At 37.6% G+C, this 26,701-nt stretch overlaps 1 protein-coding gene across 1 annotated transcript in view; it reads right to left on the bottom strand.

The window, feature by feature from the left end:
- The window catches only part of LOC102500137 (rho guanine nucleotide exchange factor 9-like), a 107,944-nt gene that overhangs the window by 60,132 nt on the left and 21,111 nt on the right, over positions 1–26,701 (bottom strand). Inside the window, exons 3-4 of the mRNA XM_006163791.1 lie at positions 18,857–18,986; positions 9,958–10,089 (exon numbers count right to left, since the gene is read on the bottom strand). Of these exons, the coding sequence (XP_006163853.1) occupies positions 9,958–10,089; positions 18,857–18,986 (262 nt within the window). The remainder of the gene's footprint in view (positions 1–9,957; positions 10,090–18,856; positions 18,987–26,701) is intronic.

The raw sequence follows: 26,701 nt of genomic DNA, 5'->3' as shown, positions 1-26,701 counted from the left end.
CAACTAGATTAGTGAGAAATGTTCACCTGTTGAAATGTTCACTTTGTAATATAAATAATGTGATTGAATTTATAAAAGAAAATGAAATAAGAAAATAAAATAAAAATAAAAAACAGTATTTTTTCTATTTGTTACTGTTGTTTTGCTCTTGTGTATTCAGAATAGATTAATTCTAACTATAGTCTATGAGACACTCACCATTACTCCCTGAATGATGCTCTTATTTCTCAACTTATTTTTTAAGAAAATACATTCATTTATTTCTTTCATGAATGAGAGACCAGAAGAGAAAGAGAGGTAGAGAGAGAGATTATTTTCAACAAGGTCCAGACACTGCAATTAATTCTCAGCTTTCTGTCAGCCCCAGATCATAAGCAAGCACATGCCGGGTGTGCTCAGGGATGTCTCTGGACTTGAACCAGAAATTTTCCCATGTAGAATTGCCTCAATAGCAAGTTCAGCTTATATATACATATCTGTGAACATATGTTGACTTTAGACATGAAACTCTGTGGTCAGAATGAATAAACTATAAAGTAGTACCTTTCTGAGGCTATATTGCTTACTGTGGTCATTAAATAGGCATTTTTAAAATATATTTTTAAATTCCAGTAAAGCAGTTTTAGTTTTAATAAATCAAACTTAAAAAATATTAAGAGAACTTTGCTTAAGGCTTAAATCCAGGAAACAGGTTAGGATTCTGTTTGAATATTAGGTACATGGACCTGTAGACAACTCAAGGGAAGACAAAAATCATTGCCCTATAGCAAAAACTTCTCAAAAAAAGAAAAAAGATATTTTCTGAATCAATGAAATGGGGGAAAAATAAAAGAATGGAAAGCAACTGCAGATACCAGAGACCGTGTGGAAGGAGGGTGGGAAATGGCAGAGGGTGAGAAATGGGGAGAAAATATATTTATACAAGAAACAGGAAATGAACAATTATTTGTTGGTGATAACATTTATGATTAAGCCACTTTACAGTGTATTCTGGTTGGGAAATTGCATTTTGTATGCTGTGATGATGTTCAGTGAAAGAATGCAAAACAAATAAATTAATTAAAAAATGAAAACAAAAGCCAAAAAAAAGAAAAGAATTGTCTCACAGAGTGTAGCATTTTACTGCTGTGCCACCATCTGGCTCCCTATTTACTTATTTTTAATAATGTAATAAGTATTGGAGAACCTTCTCCTCAATCTAAATATTAGGATACGAAAGCATCCTCCATTCTAAATCCCATGTTCATGATTTGCCTGATTTTCTTTCTATATTATTTTATATCCACTGTATCTATGTCACTTAAAACCATACAACACAAGGCCATTTAATGCTCAGGGATACATATAGATATACAAAAATTAGAGAAAAATATATGGCAACAGTATATGCAAATCCAAGGGCATACACACAAAATAAATAAATAAATAAATAAATAAATAAATAAATAAATAAATAAATAAATAAATAAATAAATAAATAAATAAATAAATAAATAAATAAATAAATAAATAAATAAATAAATAAATAAATAAATAAATAAATAAATAAATAAATAAATAAATAAATAAATAAATAAATAAATAAATAAATGGGATAAAGGCAAAAGATGAATTGAAAGGAAGGGAAACATTGAAAACTATTTTTAATTAATTACTTCTTAAGCAAGTAAGTAGGTGTATGATTATTACATTATTTTATATCTTTTTGAATGTAAAATATTTCATAAATTAAAATAAGAAAACAGAGTGATGGTTGAAATAATGTATGGGCCTATGGAATGTCAGATCTGTTAAGTTTGTCAGAATGGCCTTTCAGCCTCTCCTCTTCTTAGCACTGTCCTTAGCCTCCTCTGAGAGCACATCTACTGCTGCAACATGTGTGGCTTTGTATGGTCAAAGCAGGTTCCTTGAGCCTTGTCCTGAGAGGTGTCCTCTACTAATAAAAGGGGTTCTTTCTGGATAAGCCTTCCTCCCCTCTTTTTGTATCTGGCTTTTCCTTTTACTTAACAGAATAAAAAGTGCTTATTAATTTCCATTAACATTGCATGGTTCAGTTAAACCATTCTCATTCTATTGAATTGACTGGCATGCCTCACATCTCAAAATGCAGACTACCTGTGAAAGATATGCCTTTACTAATTCACATTCTCTCTCAATCCTAACTTTTCACATTGTGAAGTACACTGGGCTTTTCTCAGTAGGGCTGGGGAAGCCTGTCTTGAAGGATTCCTAACATCTCTCTGCTAACCTAGGCAAGGAAATACAGGTGCATTAAAATTCCTTTGGAAAAAAAATAATAACCATCACATTGTTCTTTTTCCTCCCATAATGATTATATATAAATTAGCTGAGATTGTGCTACTAGCATTATGTTCACAGGAGAAGTACAGTGTGAGTGAATGCTGTCCCAAGGGCCTGGATTCCTTTTACTATGTTCACAATATACAAGCTCAATCCTAGCCAAAAGGGTGAGGAGCCTCCTATCCACTGACTTCCACAATTCTCAGGAACACTTTGTGAGACACATGCACAAAAAGTTGGCCTTATCAGGCTAATCTAACTACAAAATCAAGACCAACTAGAGAGAATGTAACGTATCTTGATCTCTTAAAGGCTTGAATTTTGCCTTACAAAACATATTATAATATAAAACAACATATTATAATATAAAACAGACAGACCTGGAAAGCCACATCTGGACTACACAGTTAATAGATAGATGTCTACTTGGCTAAAAATAAGCAGGTTCAATGTTCCTGTCCCTAATTTCGGGCTGCAGCTTTCTTTCCCTCTGGGTTGGGGTGTCATAATCATTGTCAGCTTCCAATACCTTTACTTTATGAGTTTCTGAAACTGGAAAGGATGCTCATGATCACGGAGTTAGGTATATATGGAAGACAGAAGATTAGAGAGAATTTCTGCTTTTGTGGCAGAGGAACAGAGCTAAAGAGATATGCTATTAAAATTCTCCTTTGCCTGTTCTTTCCAATTCCCAAAAGGATTGAATATGTTTTCAGGCATCAGATTAGTCATCAGCCAAATGTAGGGATGTGATAGGAATGATTAATATTGACTTCCTGGTTTGGAAAGTCCAATCAGAAAGTGTAAAAAGTATCATTGAACAGTAAAAAGAGTATAAGGTAGAATACAAAGCCCTGAGTTGGAGGCACAGTTGATACCCTACTAACTTCTAGTCTTAGACAAACAATTTAATCTCCCTGAGCCTAAATTTCCTCAACTATGAAATAAGAAGTTATCCTTATCCTGTAAAATGGCTGTAAAGCTTGAATCTATTCCAGATCATGAGGCCAGCCTGTACAATCCAATATGGCCCTAACTTTCTTGCTTTGATGCCAGTTTTTCATAGCCCTTTAAAACTTCTTTTGACGAACCTAAAATACCTACCTACCTTCTTAGTTTAGTTAAACTCTTAAAATAAGTTAAATATATCATGACTGAAAATAAGTCAAAGCCAAGTTAACTATTTTTCAATTTAAATAGCTATGTCACTGCCCCTGGAAATTCTATATATCCTTTAAGAGCAGAAGTGGTATGTTAAATGGTATTTGCTACTCACTACCAAAATTACAGATTTATACTTAGGTTCACATTAATATCTCCTCCCTCACTTAACCACACCTCTTATTCCAATCTTTCTAGCCTTTGAGGTCAAATTCATACACTCTTCCCCAAAGACTCTTTCTCTGACTACTCTCCAGCTCAAAATGATATGGCTCCCCTTTTCCAAATTCTAACACTAACTATGAAGACACTCACAGACCACACACTTGACAGCCACCAAGTTGCTCACAGCTTCCAGTTTTGTCGGTCCATTTATGCTATGCCTAGCACTCTGCCTTTCTTGGTCTTGTCTCACTCAGCAGTTGTCTAAGAAAGAAAGGCAGTTTACAAAAATTTAAAACATTTCTCTGGTCATCTTCTGCACATGGAAAAGGACAAAGCTCTCCTGAGCCTTGGTTTCCTGTGGTCCTGTTGGGACTAGGCTTCCCATGTGCTTTTTAATGGTGGTCTGACTAGCTTCGGAGAAATATAGTAAGTAGGTGCTTAAAACATGCTATTTGGATCATCACAACTTTCCTGCTTAGTGGAGTTTTTCATTTATAATAGAATGCCATTCTTCTTTCTTTTGGCCTTGTCCAAACTCGAAGATATTTAAGGGAGCTAATCCTTCTCTAGGAGAGCCCTGGCAGTATGCAGGCATACAAGTCCTAGCTCTAGCTTGTGACTCCAGCAAGGAACCTACCCTCATCCCTAATATATAACTGAAATAACTACCAGCTATTTGAATTTGACCTCATTGGGTATTCCTGTGGTTTAGTAAGATACTTTAAGATGTTTGTACAAATGACAGATGCTTCAGTATAAGGAATGCAACTATTTGGGACTACATCCTGCCTTATTTGTTTGCCAGTAATGTTCTACTTGTCCCTTTACAAAGGGTCCTGATTACTCTTCCCTAGCCTAGACCACCAGTTTTCCCTCCAGATCCTGAAGAAGGCATACAGGGCTAGAACTGGGCTTATCATGCTAACTACTGTATCCTAGCAACTACAGAGCATGCTTAATAGTCACAATAAAATAATAACAGTAGCAACAATAGTAATAGTAGTGAACACTTAAATAGCATATATTATGTGTGGAGTACTATCATAAATTTCTGCATTTATTAACCTAAATAATCCTCATAATAATTCTACATGATAGTATTATAACCCCATTTGATAAACAGAACAGTTAAGAAATATACTCAGGAACAAAACTTATTAAGTGGCAGAGCCAGACTGTCTGACTCTAAAATTTGTGCTTTTAACAATGTGCTGTATTTCCTCCCAATAAAAATTTGTTGAATAATTAGTAACACTGCATGTTCAGTAATATAATAGTATCAATAACCAACATTTACTAAATACTATGTGCCAAGACTATACCAGCATTGTCTCGTTTAACTCTCATAACCTCCCTTTCTTGTAGATACCATATGATCCCCATTTTGCAAAGGAGGGGACAGTTAAAAGCATAAAGAATTTGCCCAAGGTCACACAGCTCATGGGAGAAATAAGATTGGTACCCTCTAGTCTGGCCCTAGTATCCATCCTCTTAGCATTCCACTCCATTGTTCTCCACTACCTCAGGAGCTCTCCCACAAAGTGTCCTGAGATAAGTTCTATTATCAGCCTGATTTGAAACAGGGAACAACAGAGCGTGTCTAGATTGACAAACTGAAGACAGACAATGCAGGAAAAGGCTGTTTGGAACAACCACAGGGCTGAAGGAACATTAGTGAATAAGAGTATCTTCTTCCTTTTGTAGTAAACAGTGAAAGATGAGAAAAAGGAAAGAAAAGGGAAAAATCCCCTAACACATCAAAATCATTTCCAAAATAACCATATCAGGAAGAAAGTACCAAAACATATACAAAACTAAAATAAGGCAATGAGACACAGAAGAGCAGACATAACCAGTCCAGAGGATAAGAAAGAAAACAAAGATTCTTACCTGGATTTTTCAAAAGAAAAGTGACAAGGAAAGATAGTGGACAGAAAAAGTAAAAGAAGGAATCATGTGATTAGAAACCACTGATGTCTTTCCCACGTAGTATAAATGCCATTTAGAAAGTACCTTACCTCTCTCTCTCTCTCTCTTTCACACACACACACACACACACACACATACACACACACACACACATATTTATACATACATAAATATAATCTGAAAAAAAAGCTACAAACTACATATGCTATTTAAGCTGCTCTGAGTGTCTCAGTCAATCCCAACTCCAAATGTACAGAATGGGTAAGTTTTTGCATAACTGATTGGATATTAATAGACTCTTAAGAGTTAAATAGAAACTTAGTGGTTTGGCCATATGATCTTAGACAGAGATCAGATAGTGTTTAAATGTCTACTATACTATTACTGGCAGGTAATCATCTAGCCCATATTCAGATATATCTAGTGATAGGACTCTCACTGCCTTATAAAGTTGAGAGCCAGCACGTGGTATAGTGGTTAGACTCCCATGTGGCCAGCTGTGGTTCGAGTCCCATCCTTGGTGGTTTTGAGATTCACACTGGGTACGTGTACATGCGTGCCCAAAATCTTGAGAGAAGAATGGGGGAGAAGGGATTGCAGAATGGCCATTTCCCCCCTGGGGGGGTTATTTCTTACTTTCTGGCTCTGTCTCCCTGATGAGTGCACACATCCTATAGCAAAAAACATCTCAAAATAAAAAAAGTTGTCTATTTCTTTGTTGGAGGTGGGGAAAGAATTAAGATTAATTAACACCTCCTAGGTGCCAGGCATTCTATCAGGCATTTTCTATGCATTGACTTCATTTAATTTTTACAACAATCGTGTAGTTAATTATCCCCATTTTACAAATAATATGATAGAGATATAAGGAATGAAAAATCGCTTGCTTCTAATCATGTAGTTAAAAAGTGCTGGAACCAGGATTTGAGCCCAAATTGTGTGACCACAAAATTTATATTTCATTTGTCACTCCCATATTGCTTCTGACTGAGGAAACCATGAAAGAATCTCAAATATCAGACTGAATCTAAATACTCTCTGTACAGTGCAGTTCTTCAATCAAATAATCTAGTTACTTGGCAAAATAGAAACTGAGTTGCATAAGACTTGACTTGATCTTAGTTAACCAATGATGAGCCTCTGTGATTATTGCATCTCTTTTTAAATGTTAACAAACTATGTGATAATCAAATACAGAATTCTGATCAATTCAGTGGCAATAATGACATAGGAGTTACCATTGTAGAATCTAGAGCCAATTTACTGGATTTAAATCCTGGCTCCATCACTTAATAGCTATGTATTACATCTTGGGGAAATTATAGAACTTCTCTAATCTTAGTTTACATGTCTTTAAAGTAGAAATAATCATAGTACCTATGTTTGTCATAAGAATTCAATTGATATAGTTCTTAAAACAGAACCAAAAAAATACTCAGTAAATGCTAGTTCACTATTTTTATCATCAATTTGTACTTTTTTATTATAAATTCTGATTTATATATATTCTTTATCTGTATGGGATACAGTATGTTTTTTAAAGCATGTATATATTATGTAATAACAAATCAAGGGTATAAGTAAAATAAGCCTGGCTGTGAAAGACATATACTATCAATCTATATTTTCAAAATATATTATTTTCTGTTTTGAAATCTGGTACATTTTCTTATCTATAGTGTTCTTACAGATCTCCTGGGACCCATAATCCTGCCAAGTTTACCTATAGAAAATTTAATAGGGACATCTGAGAATTATTTCAGTGCCTAGGGATGCATTAATTTTAAAATTATATCACAGTAAAATCCTATTAGACTAATCTGGATAGCAGGAAAGAATGAATTTGGTGAAGTGAGGTACTTTCTTACAACCTCAGATCCTTTGGGCTTCATTTACCTTTTAGTTATGTTCATGTTCTCTTTCCTTTGACAGAAAAGTTTATATTCCTCTTAATACTAAACTATCTGCCTCAAGCAGCACTTTAAAATCAGTGATACTGTTCTGAACATTTTTTAAAGCTAACTTTGACTCATTCTATGAATTGCAAAACTAATGATCACTCTGGTTAAATATCATATATAAAATATTGTATACTATCTAACCACTTGTTGGAGCCCTTGTTTTCCTCCTTTTCAAATATGAACTTAACGGAAAGTTTAATGTAGCCAAATTTGATTATTTAGCTTGTTTTTCTCCTTTTATTTTGTGAAAATGATTACTAAGCTTTTGGACATCCATTTAAATTGCATGCCTAAGGGTAGTGAGGTGGGAGCCTTATTCATCTCACTTTGGTTCTGAACTTCAGCTTTCTTATGTGGATTTCCTTTGTCTAAAGAATCTTCATGCCCATTTCTCCCAACTCCATCCTAAAAAGGGAATCTTTTGTAGTAATTGGAAGAATTGACTCTCTTTGTTCTGAATAGCAAGGTCTATTGTAGATACCCAATGGAAATGCTTAATCATGGCTTCAACACAAACATCAGACAATTTTAATAGTCTTTGAACATTTGGGAAGAGCAGACTGGGAAGAGTAGGCTGTAGCTCATGCTCTGAGAAGCCAGTGTCAAGAAGACACAGACATGTGAAGCCTTTAGTAGCTTTTATATCCAGAGTCTAGGTTGGCTTTGCTCTGGGACAAAAGTCTATGATTCTTGCTAGAACACAAAAGCTCTCATCTGAGGGAAACTATGCCCCTGTCAAAGTTTCTTCTCTTGCTTTTATCATCCTTACTATCCTTACTGCCTGTTCCACTGATCTTACCAGCTTTCTTGGTTTGAACCCCCAGCCCTGCCTCAAAATCTGGTTTCTTCCTAATCATTGGCTCCTATTAGATCACTTAAGAGTTGACTCATTGCTCAAACTTGACGGTTTATTTCCTCTTGGCTCCTAAATTAAGCTCACTCTTCATTTTGTTTCTTCCTCTTTATTCTTAGCCTCCATCTCACCATTCCATGTCCTGGCTCCTGGTCCTATTTTCTATAGATCCTGTTTTCCAGAGCACAGTTTCACATTATACTTAAAGTAACCCCAGCCTTGGCTAAAGGGTGCCCAAATTAACAGACTCTGGAAGCTAGAAACACTAAAATAAACCAGTTTCCCATTTATTGGATCTTTCTCTCTCTGACTAGTTGTTCTGAGAGTGAACATATCTTAGTAGAAGAATTAGGCATATGTCTGCTGGTAACAGGTTGATAATTTCCTTGGCTGCCTAAATTAACTTTCAAAAATCCTGCCCCTGATTTTATGAAAGTCCTAGGAAGACTTTCAGAATGAGTCTAAAAAGAGGGATTGATGTTTGATCAAGTACCAAATTAATAAAAGTTATCTTTTTCAGGATCAGCTCCAGACTGAGGTAGTTATTATCCCCATTAACTAGCTGGCTCTTGGTTCCAGACCTGGCGTTCAGAGAAAACAAATACAGAATGTAAAATATGGCATGCACACACACACACACACAGAGCACAGAGAGTTTAAAACAATGAGGTGGCTCTTGTTCTAGCTCGGAAAAAAAATAACAGTGTTTAGCCTGATGTTTCCTAAGTCAACATTCCTCTTCAGAGGCATTCATTACTAGATGAGAAAAAAGACAAAGGAATTATAAATAGAGAAAGGGCCAAGGGTAGGATAGTGACTTTAGAAAGTCACTTTAAAGTACCCTTTGTTTTCTCTCTTCTCTTTTTCTCTCCCAGGTTCCAATTTCTCCCCAGTCAATCCCTAGATCCCAAACTCCTTATCTTGAGGGAGGAGTAGGGGGAACAGTATGCCATAAGGACAGAGAATACATTAACAGAGTTAACCAGGAGTCAGTGATAAAAGCAAGACATCTCTTCAAATGGAAAAAAGAAAAAGGGGATAGGGGAGAACATTATTGGAGGTTGTAGAGAATTGATACACCTTGTGTAGGAAATGGATAGTAGTATTGTGGAAATTCCTGTACCATAAAGATACCTATCTATTAGGGCAAAAGTAGGGTCTCCCTTTTTGGTTCCTAGGCAAGAGAGGCACCATATAGCCAAAGCTATTTGAGTAGAAATGGGAGAATGTGCTCAGAGAAGCTACTCTTTGCCAACTGGGATAGAAATATTTCAGTACTTTTAACAACTGGTGCAAACCAGCTGGCTATAATCTCTGGATGGAAAGGAGTGAAAAGGAGTACTATGAGGGTCATGAGGACAAAGGGTAAATAAGATACCAAGACAAAATGCACTATTTCAGAGTTTCATTGCTCACAAGTCAGTCCTATCTGTGATATTTGTGCCACACCAGTGCTCTTGATTTGAACTCCTGTATGTCCCCCAGCAGTTTTTGTCCACTTTGTTGGGCATGTGGGAATTATCGAGAAAGAGGATGGTGCCACCTGAGATGCTTATATCCCTAAGGAAAAAGGGGGATCAGAGTTACCTTCTTGCAGAGAACCATTTGGTGGTCAAACAGGAAGAAGACCCGCTGTTGGTTACGGCCATAGGGCTGGTAGATCCAGGCCATCTCCCCAGTGTAGATCAGCTCCGAGCTCCTGTCTAGGATGTCCTCACCCTGGAAAGGACATGTGATGGTAAGAAGTAGCCAGACAGGAGGGATGGCCCCATTCCCTGCCTGGAGGCACCTAAAGCTAGGAATAGATGAAGGTAGGAAGAGCTCAGTAAGAACCTGGTGGGGAAGGAGGGAGGAGAAGAAGGATTTCAGGGAATCATCAAAAGGCTTTAAAATGTTTACCCTGAGGCCATATGAGCCTCACCACTACCAAAATCTGCTACAATTTCTCTATGCCAGTTTTTATCTGACCCTGGAGGCACCAGTTGCCATGTAGTGTTTTTCTTTCTTTCTCTGAATCTCTATTATCCTCATCTTTCTTCTCTATGAATCTCCTTTCTTTCCCAGTCTCTCAACCCCTGCTCTGGTCTCAGTCTCTTTTTAATACTTAGAGTAAACCTGAGAAGGTTATAAAAGCACTTCTGCTTTCTAGAGAGTAAAAGGGGTTGAGGGGGCAAGAATAAAGATGATGACCGAAGAAAAGAAAGAGAATCCACTCACCCTCATTGTTTTCCCTTCTCTTCTAATTCATTAAAATCTATTTATTATATATAAAACTTTACAATCATATGGTTCCTTGATTTGTTATCCAGAGAGCTTAGAACCACTTTTGTTATACAGACAAAAAGCATGAAGACATTGACTCCTAGATAATTCAATTCTATAGAGTTTCTAAGTCCCCCTCCCTCACTTTTTACAGCAACTCTTATAGATAAAGGTATCTTGGAGGAATGTCACATGCCAAGTCAAACATGGCCCTTGTCCTCAAGGAGCTTACATCTCAGTGGATGAGATTAATGCAGTTGTGTTCAGAACTTGTGGAACACAAAGCAAAACCACACCAAAGATATGGGCACAGGGTTGAGTATTTCACAGCCTAAGTGAAGATAGGGATAAAGAGCAGTGACCCATGATGCAGAACTATCATTTTCTGAGTACCTATATGAGTCAAGCACTGTGCTAATTACTTTTGACCTCATCTGAGAATTACAATAGCTCTGGGAGGTAGATATTTCTGCTCCCATTTTACAGTTCGAGGTAGAAAGACGTCAAGTGATAAGCCAAGGTTGCCCAACTAATTAGCTATAGATCTACAACCCAATCTTGATCTCCATGGCTCCAAGGAGTGTGTTCCCTTATTCCACCACATTGTACTGTCTCTAGGCCAGAAGGTTCACAGGAGGACCAGTCCCTTCTTCCTGGTCTCAGTTTTCTCTAATTTTAAATGAAGATAATCTTTTCAGTCCCAGTCCTGATAGTTTGATGCTAAGATCTCATCCTTGCACCCAAAAGCTTAAAGGCAAGGTTAGAGATGGGGGCTCCAACATCCTCTGAATATAATCAGAGGAAAATAGCCCAGGCAGAATAATAGACTAGACAGAGGGACATCTGGAAATAGTGTTTTCACACATACTAACTCCTTTCAGTCCAAGGAATGAGAGGATAAAGGACACTCAGTGGAACTATTTTCTAGTAATAGAACTTGAAAGAATCTTAGAAATACTGCTTCAACTCCAGGCTCCAGGCTCAGCCCCAGGATTATCCAACAACTCAGTTACTACTCCTTCTTAAGGGGCTGACATACTAGCACAAAACCTTTATAGTCCCCAGGCTGAGAGAAGTGTTCGGAGTTAGGGAGCAGTGCAAGGTGGGCTTTCCTGTTAGAAGAATGGGATGCAGCAAGCATTACTAGTCTACCATACCTCACCCTGATGCAGGCTAGTAATATGTCCTGTAGTCACTCTGAACATGTATGAAGTGAAAGCAAGCCTTTAAAGGGGACCAGCCAATACCATAAAAAAATAGCCAGGTTGACCTTATAAAGGTATCATTGCTAAACTGAGAATCATTAGACCAGGAAGACTACTTGGTATTATCTGGTTCACCTAGTGCACCAGCCAGAGGGCATTTCAACTCTAAGTACTTGTCACATTTAACTTTACCAAGCAAAAAAAAAAATCTTGAAAAAATGCATGTCTATGCTCACCAAGCTGATTGACTTAGAGCAACATATATATCCTATTTATATCTTAGTTTCCTTTATCTTAAAATAGGAATAATAACAGTACCAACCATATTTGGGTGTTTTGAATATTACTTAAATGAATATAAAATAAAATATTTAGGAAAGTACACAACATATTGTAAGCTCTGCATAAATGATGTTATTTTCTTGACTATTACTGAGTGTCCCAGATACTATACTTATCCTCTCTCCTATTGATACAACAACCCAATAAGGGATATACTATAATTATACCCAAAAAAAAAGGTCATAGAAATTGGAAGACTTAGATTCTGGGTTCAGTGCCACTACTAACCTACTCTATACCCTTGGAAAAGAGTTTAAACTTTCTTGAGCTTTTTCCTCATTTGTGGAGTGAGGATAATATAACAGCTTCTGTTTGACCTATTCCACATGGCTGCTTTAGAGCATCAAATCAGTTCATATGAGAGAAAGGACCCTCTCACAGTTGAGAGCTTTTATCCTTGCCTCCTCTGCACTATTTAATCACGTATCTCTGTCTTGTCCCCAAAAGTGCAATCTTTCTCACTGCCCCATCCCTCCACCACAGGCTTTCTGTCCTATTAAATTCCTCTAGTATTTTTCTCATTGTTCTCTCTTCTATGAATAAATATGCTCCTACTAGATGATCAATGCCATATATCATTCATCTCAATATCCAAATGCCTTGCACAAGGCCTGGTATAGAGGAGATATTCAAAATATAAGTCTCCTATTGTCACATATTTACTTAAAATCCTTCAAAGGATCCCATTTTCCTCAAACTAAAAGCCAACATCTTAAGAATCCTTCAAAGGATCCCATTTTCCTCAAACAAAAAGCCAGCATCCTATGAAGACATGATCTGATCTCCCATTATCTCCTTGATCTGATCTACTCCTATTCTTCCCCTTTGCTGGATTAACTCTGGCCAAAGTGGCCTCCTTGCTGTTCCTTGAGCACACACTCCCATATTTCAGGGAAGTTGTATTTGTTCTTCCCTCTGCCTGGATGCTCTGCCCCAAGAAAGCATGGCTTGCTCCTTCATCTCTATAAGATCTTTTCCTCAGGTAATAAGTACCCCCATCACTCTTTAGTCTATTACCCTTATTTACTTTTCTTCATAGTCCCTGTCACTACCTGACAATATGTTTCTTTGTTGCCACTCTCACTTGCTGGAATATAAATTCAATAGAGGGAGAAACTCTGTCTCCTCAATGATATATTTGTAGAACTTCAAATGAGGCCTAATACATGGTAGGTGCTCAAGAAATACCTGCTTAATAAATAAATGGGTATTGAATTAATGATGGCCACCAAAAACTACCCAAATTTTCTTGTCAGCTCATTTGCCTTCCTTCCCTAGGGCCAAAGCCTCAAAGAGGCTTTACTCTACTCTAATTATATTGGATTGTCAGAAAAGTCATGATGTATTTTTTACTTTTCTCCAATATTTTGGATTCAATAAGCCCGTGGTAAACTGGAATAGGCACTTGGGTATTATACAACCATTCTAGAAAGGGAGAAGTGCCATGAGGAGGAAATCAAAATCACATATGATCAAGTTCATAAACATGAGCTCTAAACTTAAGCTCCTGCTAAAAATCCCCAGAAAAAAAAATTAAAAATATGCTATCAGGGATATGTTCCTTTTCCTTTCCTTTCAAGTAAATTTAGTAAGTGTGAAAGGTGGCAAAGTCAGTATCAGAAAAACTAAAAATGGAAGTTTTCCAGAAATTTCAGTTCTCGAGAACAGGTTCTTCTCCCTGTTTTTCTCTGCTCTAATGTGTTGATTGTTACTCAGAGGGATGGGTGATTCTTTCACTTATCAATCCATTTTTCAATAGTCCTTTGGTGTGGGGTAAATGGTACTTTAGGAACTCTGGTTCCTGTAGGATGCAGGGGGCAGGGATGGTAACTGGAATTGAACAAAGAGACCTAGAATACTCAAGGACTAAGCTGAGGGATGGGTCAAAGCTTTGAAACAATGCAAGGCTTCCTGCTTTCTAGTTAGATGCTCAGATCTACTGAGCAGGTACCAATTGTCTGCATGTCACCAATCCTTCTAATTCTTCTTCGAGGGAGATTAATCCCAAAAGATTTCGCCTACGACTCCTCTTTTTTTTTAATAATTATTTTATTTAACTTTATTTATTTATTTTAATTTGACCAGTAAGGGACAGAGTGAGAGAGAGTACGAGAGGAGAAAAATGAGAAAGCAAGCCTCCAGGTCCAGGACTCAAACCATGGTCAGCCATGTGGGAGTTGAGGATCCTTAGTCACCATGACACCTACTGGCCTCTGACTCTTTTTTTTTTATTTGACATATGAAGGTGGAATTATCATGCAGATAATTTTGACAGGTACTTTATTCGATCAAACATCTAGGAGGCAAAGAGGTGCAAGAGATAGCAAAGCATCACTTCTTTATCTTAATTTACAAAGTATGTCTACAGCAGCCCTCAGCAATCTGACAGAATCTTTGCCTATTCAACTTCTTGGGCAGGTGGAACACCACAAACCACAACCTTAGAGAACATGTGAGATTGGGCAACTAGCCCAAGTCAGCAAGCCATAAAGGGTCCATGTTCCACTGCTTTTTGGGGAAGACACTCCAGCAATCACCCAGCCTTACTAGGATTTGAATTTTCCATCCAAGGTGGTGCTACTACCTTGAATATATTCTTTACTACAAAACAAAGTTGCTACAGTATCACAAAGGATAGCAGTTGGGCTGTGGGAAGCAAAGGTTGGTGGACTATGTAGTTTAGTACTTAACAAGAACATCACTTAAGGAATAAAGAGACTAGAGTCAAGTTCTAGCTTTGTCACTGATTTGCTATATGTGACCTCAGCTAGGAAGAGGCCTCTCTCTGATTCTCAGAATTCCACCATCCTTACATGGTGTGTAAGAGTAAAAGAGAGTATGTGTGAAGGTATGTGTGAGTATATGTGCATACACATGCATGGTCAGAATTGGAGTGGAGTCTTGTCATAGCCCTGGTGATTCTAACATTCTAGAAATCTTTAAGACCCGATATGGAAAACATGAGGACACTTTAGGCTTGACCTCTGAAATGTACCCATCAGATCTTACTAGAAAAGGGGACTCCTCTGGAGCTGGCAAGTTTGCACAGTAATTCCAGAATCTGAGAAGGGAATCATGAGAAGTTTTTGTTCTCATCATTGTTATAGACTGTTTGCAGCTCACCAAAATTTATGTTTAAAACCTAATTCTGAGTGATGGCTTTTGGAAGTGATTAGGTCATAAAGTTAGATCCATCATGAATTAAATGGGACTAGTACCCTTATAAAAAAGACCCCAACAAGTTCCCTTACTCCTTTTGCCATGGCTGAAGATACAGCAAGAAGACAGCTGTCTATGAACCAGAAAGCAAGCTCTCACCACTAAATCTACCCACACTTGGATTTTGGACTTTCTAGTTTCCAGAACTGCGAGAAATAAATTTCTATTGTTTATAAGATATCTGGTCTATGGTATTTTGTTATTGCAGCCTGAATGGACTAATACGCTGTACTGGTTAACTTTGGGTGTCCATTTGACTGAATTAAAGGCTGTCTGGACAGCTGGTGAAACACTGTTTCTGGGTGTGTCAGTTGTTCTCAGACAGGATTGGCATGTGAGTCCCTGGGCTAAAAGAGGAAGACCTGCCTTCAATGTGGGTAGGTATTGTCCAATTGGCTAGAAGCATAGGAAGGAAAAACAGAGGAAGTAGGGGTTCTCTTTCCTCTCTCCTTCCTACTCTCTCCTCTTCCTTCCAGAGTGTGCTGTGTGTTCTATTCCTACACATTCTGTTCGTTCCACCCATGTTCCTCTCCTCAACCCTTGGCTGCCCTTGTTTGGGCTGGCTCTCTGTTCCCATGACCCTCCAGCCAATCAGACTCTATGTTATTTAAAGCTTAGACTCTGGATTAATACCAGTTATTACCTGAGGGTACACAGGTCTGTGGGCTCCCAAGGGACCCCTGTAGTTTCCAACTGGAACTACACCATTTAGCTTCCATGCTTCAGAGTCTCAGCTGTTTCTCCAGCTTGCAGATAATCTATTGTGGGACTTTTCCACCTTGTGATCAAGTGAGATCATTTCTATAATAAAACTCTTCTTTTATATGTATTTATCCTATTGGTATCTTTCTCTGGAAAACCCCGACCTATACAAACAAAAATTTAGACAAAGGACTTCATCAAGCAGAAGGGTACATGAGATGTGCAGGCTTGGAAGAGATTAGAAGACCAATCAATCATGCTAACAAAGGAGGTAGAAAATAACTGTCAGGGGGCCTTCAGATGGTATAATAGTTAAGGTACCGAACTCCCACGTGACTGCAGTTTGAGTTCCAGATCCAGCAGCTTGAATATCACATGAGGTAGGTGTGTGTGTGTGTGTGTGTGCATGTGTGTGTGCATGTGTGTGTGCGTGTGTGTGTGTGTGTGTGTGTGTGTGTGTATACCCAAATCCTGAGAGGAGACTGAAGGAGAAGGGACTGTGGCATAGCCATATCCCCAGGGCATGATATCTCACTTTCTCTCCCTCTGTCTCTCTCTATCTCGCTGGTGAGTGCACACATCATATAGCAAAATCCTCTTTTAAAAAGGAAGAAAATAACTGCCAGAATTGCCTTTTTGTGTTTCATCCCCAGAAAACATAGGAAAACTCCTGAGATGCCCAGTCTTTAAATCGTAGTGCAGTATTATTGAGTTTTTGTTAATAAAGCTCCCTGGAAAGGCCAGTAGGTGGCATGGTGGTTAAAGGTGCTGGATTCACACATGGCCAACCATGGTTAGAGTCCTAGACCTAGTGGCTTGCTTTCTCCCTTTCCCTGTCTCTCTCTCTCTCTGGTCAAAATATTTAAAATAATGGTAACAAATGGAATTATATAAACAAATAATTCTTTTAAAAAAATTAAGCTCCCTGGGTAGGTCAGGGGATTTCAAGCTATGTTTGGTCCTCCATGTTCCAGGGACTGGAGGTCTGTATAAGTGGAAGAATAAGAAAGTCTAAGCATTGGGAAGAGGGAGATGTTCCATGGAATAGGAAGATAATTGTTTTAGGGCACCTTTACTTACAGAGAACTCTGACAAAAAAAGAAAAAAAAAAGTCTGCTGACCAGTCATAGTTTCAGAGTACCTTAGAGCTGATGGACTGGCTAGAAGTCATTTGGTCTAGTTCTTTGCCTCTAATCAAACAACTGACAAAGCAGACATAAGTGAAGAAGAATCTATGATGTTCTAGTAGTTCTCAGTCAGTGCTGATTTCCTCTTTATGAACAGGAGGGTTTCTTTATATAGATGCTTTTCTTTCTCTGCATCTCAAAGAATCACTACTTTCCTACCCCTGTATGGGTTCATTATCCTTCAAGAAAGACATAAAAATATTTCAGCTTATCAAAATTGTGGTCTTTTTCAGTTTATCTACATTATGGAGGAACAGAGGTGGGATTTTCTTTCTTTTTTCTTTTCTTCTTTTTTTTTGTTGTTTGTTTGTTTGTTTGTTTGTTTGTTGAAAGGATTTTGCTAGAGGTTGTGTGCACTTGCCAGAAAGACAGAAAGAGAGAGACAGAAAGTGAGAAATCGTCCCCCGGGGGGATAGCCATGCCGCAATCCCTTCTCCTCCATTCTCCTCTCAGGCTCTTGGGCATGCACACACACACACACCCCCGGCGCGAGTTTAAGCCACTAGGTCCGGGACTCAAACCACGGTTGACTACATGGGATTCCAGCAACATAACCATTAAGCCAACTGCTCATCCGGATTTTCTTTAAAAGACTTTTTGTTTTCTTTCTGGTCCTTAGTTACGTAGCTATTTGTAAGGCTGAATTTTGGTCCCTTTGGAATAAGTTAAGCTACTTGAAATGTTAAAAGAGATATTAGCTCTTACATACAGAAAATGACACATGAGTTGAGGACAGTGGAATGTGGAGTTGGCTCTACATTTATACTGTGATCACAAGGCTCAAGATTATTGCTCGCTCTCTGGTAGCATGTTCTGGTTTTCATCGTGGTTATGTTAGCCTATAGACTCTCAGACTGCACAACTTGGGCCTAAGACATAAATGTGAGATGTTATTATTTCTGGTTCTCTTGGTGTGTATCTGGGAAGGAAAGGCATTTGTTACATTAGCCACTGAGTATTTCTGAGTTCAGAGAAGTCTCAGCTGTTTGCAATAGCATGGAAGGTTATCAGAGATTGTTTTTTAAAGTAGATGATAAAAAAAATAATTTGGTCTATGGATCTGGCAGGAATGATCACGGCCTAGTATGTATGCCTGGACAGATCTAGTAGATGTTTCAGGGTGAAGTGATATCACTAATGAGAAAAGAAGTATGTTGACTGTCCTGCATGGTTGGGAATAAGTGAAAAATATCATGTATTCTGTGTCTATGAGTAAATAAGTACATAATACTTCTTATCCAAGTGTGTGTTTGGTAGTAAATAAATCTGGAACTTGTAAGAGTTTTGAAAGGCTATTGAGTCAAATCAATCGTGTCCAACCAACACTCAAAGATATAAATGAACCTTTCCTTTCTTAATGAAGTATTGTCACAAAAATTTCCCCACTCTTCTTAAAAAGCTATCCAAGTACCCATCATCTCTCATTAACAGGAAGTTTTGCCTTGGGTATAATCTAAATCCTTACTGTTGCTCTTCAAATTTAATTCCTCTTTGTCCATCCTTGGCTAAGATGGGAAACTTTGGCCAAGCTATTCTTACTCCCCAGTATCCCATTAGTAAAGGTCCTACCTCCCAGTCTAGGACAGAGGCCTGCCACTGGGCAATCTTGTCAATATTCTCCAAACGTCGTTTACGTTCATTGATCTGTTGAGTCACATTTCTCATGACAGCCAAAGCAGCTGCCACATATCTGTAGTCACTGTGAAGAGAGAAGAGTGCAAGTTGTACGAACCAATGTGCCAGAGAACCAAAGTGCTAGGTCGTAATTCTAAAATCTACTTTCCTCTTCCTTCTTGGCAACAGAGTTCTGATTTTCAGATGGAAACTCATTGTACCTAAGTGAAAGATTACAATGTAGTATTATTTGGTGAAGACATTTTATAGTTTTATCAACTGGACTAGGGATAAATGTTCACATGTTGAAATATTAACTTTGTAAGGTAAATAATGTGATTGAATGTATAAAATAAAATGAAATTAAAACGTAAATTAAAAAAAAGATTACATTTCCTATCCTTTGTTTCAGCAGGGATGACTGTATGATTAAATTCTATCTGATGTACACAGAAGTGTTGAGCTGGCTTTCTGAGAAATCTCTTTTAAGGAAGAGAGCATGCCCTTCTTCATCCTTTACTCAGGCCTAATGCTTGGAATGTAAATGTGGTAGTTCATGCTCTCATAGACAAGGATGAGGTCCATATCCTTTAGACAGAATTGCAGAAAGCTAGAAGGAAGCCAACTCTCTGATGACTATATGAGAGATAAATAGACCTCTACCTTTTTATAACATCATTTTTTGTCTACTATTAGTTATTATCAGCCAGGGACAGAGTCCCAGACAGGGAAGAGTCCAGACAACCTTATCACCTCTTCTACCATCTATTTCTAGGGAGCCTCTGCCCAAAATCACTGTGAAATAATATCCTCACTTTTCCTCTCACACAATACAGGGATAGGTATCATAGTGGTTAAGAACATAGAACTAAAATCAGACTCCATGAGCTTAAACCCCAGTTTTATCACTGTCTAGTGGTGTAGCCTTTGGCAATTCTCACTTACCCTTTCATTGACTCAGTTCCCTCATCGGTAAAATGAGGAAAATTATAATAGAGTTTATTTAGAGTTCAATGAATTAAATATAGTCATCCATCTAAACTGTTTTGGTCTTAGCCCATAATAAATATTAACAGTATTATTATTTTAAATTAAATTTCTCTAGTAGAGACATTACATGGGAGAGCTCCCCAAATCCCTGTACCCAGTATACTCAAGGAGGTCTCTGAATGTGAAAACTCTCATAGTGGTCAACCTTACAGAGAATTTTTTAGCACTATACCACTGTTTAGCCTAGTTGCTATGTCTTTCCCTTACATTCTCTATTTTAAAAATATCAGAGGATGCATATGCTTTTCAAAAAGGCAGAGAGCATGAAGGAGAAACCACCTTCCTAGTGGGATGTAGTCATGCTGCAACCTCTTCTCCTCCATTTTCCCATCCCTTGGAGCATTCATGAAGGCCTTTGCACCTAACAACATGGGCTGGGAGCAGAGCCATGGGGCAGTGAGGACAAGCTCAGAAGTCTATCAGCTTGAGAAAGTCAAAGAAGTTCAATCCTGAACCCAGCTTCCTGAGACATTAGATAGCCTATATGTTGAGGGTTACAGAACCCTGCCTAGTTTTCTCTGATCTTATTTCCAATTCAATGGCTCTTATGCAAGTCAGATTGAAAGCTGAGATCTCTGCCATTCAGTGGATCTACAATAAATTGATAAGGCAAGAGGATGTGTTATATTAATACTTCTCTTTAGAAAAGCTGAAAGTGACTTGTGGTCAATAACTTGTTTACATATACAACTTTTTTTCTTAATATATTTAAGAATGTGGTGGTGGACAAAACATGAACAGTGAGAAGGGAGTTCTAACTGCAAGGGTGCATGTTGTATAGTACCTCCTCTTATCTGGTACCCATGGTTCCACTCTGTGATGTAGATCACATTTTATCACGTCCAGTGACAGACTACTCTCTTTATCTTCTAATCAGTCTATTTTGTCTCAAGACAATTATAGGTTTTTGTTGTTGCTGTTCATTTTATTTTATTTTAAATTTATTTATTTTACATTCATTCACTGTGTATCAATGCACCATACAAAATGAGTTTTCCCATACAGAATACACTCTATATTGGCTCAATCAAAGACATTACCATACATGTTATCTTCAACAAATAATTTTCCATTTCTTTTTTCTTATATATTTTACTTTTCTTTTGTTTTCTCCTTGATTTCTTACTTCTCACCCTCTGCCATTTCCCACCTTCCTCCCATACTGTCTCTGGTATTCATGGTTGTTTTCCATGTTTTTTTTTTTTTCACTTTTTAATGACTCACAAAAGGTCTTAAATAAATACTTTCAATAGTAAGTACAGTTTATATAAACATATTTATGAACACATGTCTGGATTTAGGCATAAAACTCAGTGAGTAGGGGGACAAGCAGATAGCGTAATAGCTACACTGCTGGACTCCCATGTAGTCGACCACAGTTCAAGTCCTGGACCCTGTGGCTTAAATTCATGCTGAGTGTTTATGCATGTGTGCCTGAGATCCTGAGAGGAGAATGAAGGAGAAGGGATTGCAGCATGGCCATCCCTTCTGGGGGGTGATTTCTCTCTTTCTGTTTCTCTGTCTCTCTGGAGAGTGCATGCGACCTATAGCAAAATCCTTTCCAAAAAAAAAAACAAAAAACTCAGCGAGTAGAATGAACATACTGTCAAGTAGCACCTAGCTGAGGCTATATAACTTACTGCAGTCATTAAGTAGATATGTTTTTAATTTATTTTTTGGTTTGTTTCTTTTCTATGTATTTATTCATTTCAAGAAAAGTTTTAGCTTTAATAAATCAAAATTTTAAAAAATGATAAGAAAAAATTGTTTAATATTTAAGGCCAAGAAAAGGTTAGGATTCTATTCAAACAGTAAGTAGCTACTAAAAACTCAAAAATCAGATATAGAGAGAGCTAAAATCTCATAACAAGTGTGCTGTAATTTTCTTCTGAAACATGTTTTTCTTTCTCCATTCTCCCTTTTATTAGAGAGAAGCATAAACTAACTTATTTGCTAAACAATAACTTTAGTCTCAATTTGATATATTATTTGTACAAAGCCCCATGAGAATACTCGTTGATTTAGTTGGCTTTGCAGGAAACTGAAGTTTCCAGCACTGTACATGCACTTGAGAATGTTTTAGGTCAGTCAGGAAGTGACATTCTTTACTGACCTGCCAGGCAGAACTATTTATGGTACCAGGCAGTCTTTCCCAGAGCTTTTGTTGGCTTTCTTGAGTTCTACCTTAATTCCTTAGCTTTCAGGTCATATCTTCAGATATGACATTCCAGTCAAAGCCCTGACAATAGCCAAAATTTCTGATTTCTGATGTAAGGGAACAGATACTAATGAACTTATGCAAATAACAATTCTGCCACAAAATAAGAATGCTCACAAAAATTTTCCAATTCCAGAGTGGTCAGGAAGGGAGAGAAGTTTATATTTTACTTTCAAAAAATTTTAACAAAAAATAGCTGAACCTATCAACAGCTCAAAAGGAAACAAAAATCTGGAAGACAAAACATAGAATAAAATAAGTAATGTTTTAGTCAAAAGTCATAAAATTCTATTTCACCAGTTCAGTCTCATTTAATTAATCTCTCTTCTGTTGAATTTGCAGTGTTACTGTGATCCAATATTCCTGTTTAAATCCTACAAGTTAACATTCAATATTATTATTAATATTTCTAGACTTGCCCCTACCATCAAGTTGGCCATTCTCTTGGTTGCTTTTTGGTCTCTTATTTCTGTGTTTGTCTTTAGTTTTCCTGGTATAGCACTCCCTTCAGAACTTGAACAGCCGGTCTGGTGTTCGTAAATTCTTTCAGGTTTTGTTCATCTGAGAGTATTTTTGTCCTTTCTTCCCATATGAAGGATAATTTTGCCATGTATAGTATTCTTGGTTGAAATTGTTTTTCATTTAACACTTTGAATATATTTTCCCATTCTTTCCTTGTTTACATTGTTTCTGATGAGAGGTCTGACATTAACTTGATTGATAACCTTTGTAACTACATTGACATTTCTCTCGCCAATTTTAGTATCTTGTTTTTCTCTGAGGTTTTGTCCAATCTGGTTATGATGTGCCTTGGAGAATTTCTTCTTGGGCTGATTCTTTGTGGGGTCCTTTGTATTTCCTGGATCAGGATACTTGAATGTATCTTTAGGTTTGGAAAGATTCCTTCCAGGATTTCATGGAATAGATTATCAATGCCCTTATTAATTTCTTTTTCTTTTTTTTTGTATATACTTTCAATCTTATTGTTTGGCTTAATTTCTTCACCTTCTGGGATACTGATTATCCAGATGTTTGAGTGTTTAATGGTATCTAGTATTTGTCGTATATTATTCTCATTTTTTTTCAGTTATTTTCTCAGACTTTGGGTGATTTTTTTTCTAGGTCAAAGGTTTTGTCATCTACATCCAAGATTTGATCTTCTGCATGGTCAAATCGGTTATTAATACTTTAGATAGAGGTTTTGATTTCCTGTATTATAGCCTTCATCTCTAACAGCTCCATCTGATTCTTTTTTTTTTTCTTTTTTTTTTTTTTGTGCGCTAAAGGGCGCATGCACTCGCCAGACAGACAGAGAGAGACAGAGAGACAGAAAGCGAGAAATTAAACCCCCCACCCCGGGGGGGATGGCCATGCCGCAATCCCTTCTCCTCCATTCTCCTCTCGGGATCTTGGGCATGCATGCACATGTGCCCAGCGTGAGTTTAAGACACCCGGTCCAGGACGCAAACCACAGTCGACTACATGGGAGTCCAGCAACACAGCCATTACGCTAACTGTTGGTCCCCATCTGATTCTTTTTGATGGTGTATATTCCTTCCTTCAAATTGTGGAAGACCTTCCTCATCTACTTGAATTTGTTGTATCTTTTCTTTTGTATCTTCTGGAGTTCATTTTGTCTCTTTTCTTGCATCTCAATTGGTTTTGTGACTATTAAAATTCTGAATTCTTTATCTGACATTTCCACAAGTTCCATTGTACTGTCTGTAGATAATGAAAGGTTGTTCTGTTCCCATGGGGGAGAGATATTTTCTTGCTTTCTCATATTTTTTGTGCTTCTGCAGTGGTTTCTGGTCATCTAATGGGTTATATGGTTTCTTCCTAATTTCTTAGAGTTAGTTCTGAGCATTCAGAGGGGTGCAGGAGTAGATGAGTCACAATCTCTCTGCAGTTCTTGTTCCCCATTCCCATCATGCAACCTGCACTTTTGTCATTGGAACTGGATATTACAAAGGCCTCTCAGTTTCTAAAGAACAGTTGCAAATGGGCTGAGGTGCAGAGTTTCAACTGAGGGTTCAGGGGTGTGTAGGAGGAGATGAGCCATACTCTCTGAAGCTTGGTATTTCTTCCCACTGCTCACTTTGCAGTCTTTCTTTATGATTTTTAGACATTTGGTGTTGTTATTCACCTTCAGCTAATTCATTGGAGATAGTTTCTGCAGCTGTAAGCTCATATGATTCCCTTTACTGTGAAGCACTTCTTTGACAATTTCTCTCCTCTATTGTGTTTTGCAATGTGGTATCCACAGAAAAAGATTTGAGTTCAGATTTATGAAGAGAATTTTCTCCCTTTGTGCAGCAGGTTCAGTGGGAGTTGAGATTTTCTATAACCCTAAAATTATTCAGATGTTTGGCTACTGTTGTATCTAGATCTGCCTAGACACTCAGTGTGTGGAAGCTGGATAGCAAAGTGAAAAAGTCAAGTAAAAGAAAACAAAGGGTAAAAGAAAAAAAGAGACAGAAACAACCAATAAAAGGGAATTTTTTTTTAAAAAAGCAAAACATAAAAACCGTGCAGTACACTTGTTCACATGAAAGTGGCCAAGTACAGCTCAGATTTAGATGGATTCTGAAATTAGCAAGATAAAGGAGAGGTCTGAGGCAAGAGACAGTACTTAAAATTTTTAAATATATATAAAACAAAATTTGAAGAAAGATACAGAGACAAGACAGAAAGAAAACAGAGAACATCCTACCTGTCTAGGGATTTGGGTCTAGAAGGAGAGTTTTGGAGAAGTCTCCTTTATTATTTCTTTAATTGCCAGAGGACATATGCTCTTGCCAGAGAGAGAGACACAGAGACATAAAGACAGATTGAGAGAGAGGGAAGGAGAAGGAGAAAGCACCCCCCCAAAGGGTGTGGTCATGCTACAATCCCTTCACCTCTACTTCTACATCCTGTCAGAATTTTGAGCACACATGTGCATGTGTCTGACATAGGGGTCTGGCTCATTAAGCTTATGGACAACTAACATTTTCATATATATATATATAAAATTTTTTTTTTTTTAATTTCTTTTATATATTTAATCACATACTACATACACCACTTAGCTTATAAAGTGTATGTTCCAACATGAATATATTTCTCACTGGTAAATTGGGAGATACTATAAACATTATCATCAACAGATAATAATTGATTGAAAAAGTATGATACATATACTCTATGGAATACTAGCCATAAAAACACAACAAGACCCTGGCTTTTGATAGAAAGTGAATAAATATGGAAGATTTACTGCTGAGTGAAGCAAGTCAACTAACATTTTCTAAGTTTCTTCAAACCATGCTGTTGGGAAAGCTGTATTGTTCTCAGCCTGTTCTTGAACTGCTGATTTTTTGGATCCAAATGCAAAACTTTATATTCGTTCCTGCTACTTTTAATCCTTTTATAGTTACTTGCTTTGGCCTATGGAACATTTTTGGGCTCTGTCACCAAAGTTTCTTCCTGGCAAGATTGTCTGAGCCTGCCCGTTGGAAACAGTGTAGGGTGAGGACAGAAGGGGTGCCTGCAGCATAGAAGCTGCTCACATAATAAGTACTGCTGCTTTGGGGGCCCATTTTCTGTCTCCCATGCTTTTCTTGATGCGAAGGCATGTGTTTTCAAATCACTTTCTGAGAGCATAGAACTGCACTATCTACTATGGTAGCCACTAGCCACATTTCATTAAAATTACAAATTTAGTTCCTCAGTTGCTAGCTTTGTTTCTCAATATTCAATAAACACATGAGGTAAATGACTATTGCACTGGATAGCATAGATATAAAGTATGTATATCATTGCAGAAAGTTCTATTGGATACTGCTGACACAAGAATGCTTATTACCTCTCTCGGACTCCAAGTACAACTCAACCATGGATGCATCCCTGCAATTGTCTCATAGTATTTATTTTTTCCATTTTTAGCTGATACCTTTTATCACATGGCTAGAGGGGTAATGTCCTCCCATCTCTAACCTGTCCCACTAGCTTTAGAGTAGGTGAGAGAATAAAATAGCCATGGTCCAGCCTTAACTCTGGTCAGAGCCACTGAGCCTTCAAATGAGGTCTTGGCCCAGCCCCCTACGGAAGAAAGTAACAAAACCAAGGTTTTCAAGTTCCAGACATCTAAGCCAACTTCTCTCCTATATACAGTCTTTATTCTTATCACCTTAAGAAAAGTGGAGATAGCTAAGTACACTACCTTTTTGTTAACAAAGGCAGTGTTATTCTTTCTCTCCCATTCTCCATTTAATCTCCCTCAGAGGCTACTCTGCTTGTCTGCATTTTAGGCCTACCTATTTAAACACCTATTTGGTTAAGCCTAAAAGCTTGCAACAGCCTCTAATTGTCTTCAGAGTCAAGCTATTTTGCACACATGACAAGAGCTTTCTTCTTAATATAGTTTCCTGAGGTCTGCCAAAAGGGGTTGTCCATATCATGGGGGTCCAACACGTCACCCCAAAGAAAGACAGGGATTGATGTAGCCTGACACTGCCTCAGTCACTCTCTCAGCATTCTGGACTGAAGGA

Source organism: Tupaia chinensis, unplaced genomic scaffold (assembly GCF_000334495.1).
Source record: "Tupaia chinensis unplaced genomic scaffold, TupChi_1.0 Scaffold143099_1, whole genome shotgun sequence".
In the NCBI taxonomy this organism is placed as follows: domain Eukaryota; kingdom Metazoa; phylum Chordata; class Mammalia; order Scandentia; family Tupaiidae; genus Tupaia; species Tupaia belangeri.
This window is presented reverse-complemented; position numbering and strand designations above follow the sequence as displayed.